Source organism: Pteropus alecto, unplaced genomic scaffold (genome assembly GCF_000325575.1).
Source record: "Pteropus alecto unplaced genomic scaffold, ASM32557v1 C18199804, whole genome shotgun sequence".
NCBI classification, from domain to species: domain Eukaryota; kingdom Metazoa; phylum Chordata; class Mammalia; order Chiroptera; family Pteropodidae; genus Pteropus; species Pteropus alecto.
This window is the reverse complement of record NW_006491082.1, coordinates 1-984: the sequence shown is the minus strand read 5'-3', so window position 1 is coordinate 984 and position 984 is coordinate 1. Positions and strand designations below refer to the sequence as shown.

General features: G+C 62.0%; 1 protein-coding gene across 1 annotated transcript; it reads left to right on the top strand.

Moving 5' to 3' along the window:
- Positions 1-468: 468 nt before the first annotated feature.
- On the top strand, positions 469-978 carry LOC107196633 (transient receptor potential cation channel subfamily V member 6-like). Its single transcript, XM_015599436.2, has 2 exons — positions 469-625; positions 718-978. Exons 1-2 carry the CDS (start codon positions 479-481, stop codon positions 940-942), a joined length of 372 nt encoding a protein of 123 aa, XP_015454922.2. The 5' UTR covers positions 469-478; the 3' UTR covers positions 943-978.
- Positions 979-984: the final 6 nt, after the last annotated feature.

Sequence of the window (984 nt, the reverse complement as noted above, 5' to 3'; positions counted from 1 at the left end):
TGGTGAGCGACGCGCCCCAGCCCCGTGGTGCCCTCGGGGTCACCCTCCTCCTATATATACTTCCAGCCCCTGAGGAAATGTGTGCACAGTCGTGTCTGCTGCCTAGGTCCCTTTTTCAGATTGGAACTTCTTTCTCGGCCACTGTCTCTCTTGTCCCCTGTCCCCTTTCCAGCCCACTGTCTCTCCCTGAGTCCAGATCGCACCCTGGGGTGGTTTGTAATGCCCGCGTCCACCCGTCCGTCCAGTCCCTCCAGCTTCTCACTCCCTCTTTCCAAGCTCTGGAGGGAGTTCTGGGGGACAGAGAGGAACCGAGGGGGTCAGCGTAAACATAGGTTCTTCTGCCCACGAGGCTTTGGTCACGGAGTGAAGAGCCACAGTCCTTCGGGGGTGCTGCTCTCCGTGAGGGGACACGCTGCGCGCTCTGCGACGCCCCGCCCCCTCAGCGCGCCCCTCCTGACTCGGCGCCCCGCCCCTTCAGATGTTCCAGCACCTGATGCAGAAGTGGAAGCACAGCCAGGGGACATTCGGGCTGGTGACCTACACCCTCTACGACCTCACGGAGATCGACTCTGCAGGGGATGAGCCGTCGCTGCTGGAACTCATCGTCACCACCAAGAAGCGGGAGGTAACGGGACCTTCAGGTCTGCGAGCGAGCGAGCGACGGGGGACGGATGCCAGGGTGTCCGAGCCGCTCGCTCCGTCCTCTTCCTTCGCCAGGCTCGCCACATCCTGGACCAGACGCCTGTGAAGGAGCTGGTGAGCCTCAAATGGAAGCGATACGGGCGGCCGTACTTCTGCCTGCTGGGCGCCTTATACGTGCTCTACATCATCTGCTTCACCATGTGCTGCGTCTACCGCCCCCTCAAGCCCAGGACGGATAACCGCACCCAGCCCAGGGACAACACCCTCTTGCAGCAGAAGCTACTTCAGGTGACACCCTAGAGCAGCAGGTGACACCGCGGGGCAGGATCAGACTTGTATCAC

Excerpts from the sequence above, each read along its gene's own strand:
- LOC107196633 (XM_015599436.2), top strand. The coding sequence starts at position 479 with ATGTTCCAGCACCTGATGCAGAAGTGGAAGCACAGCCAGGGGACATTC. Across the intron at positions 626-717 it reads TCACCACCAAGAAGCGGGAG|GCTCGCCACATCCTGGACCA; the intron begins GTAACGGGACCT and ends TTCCTTCGCCAG.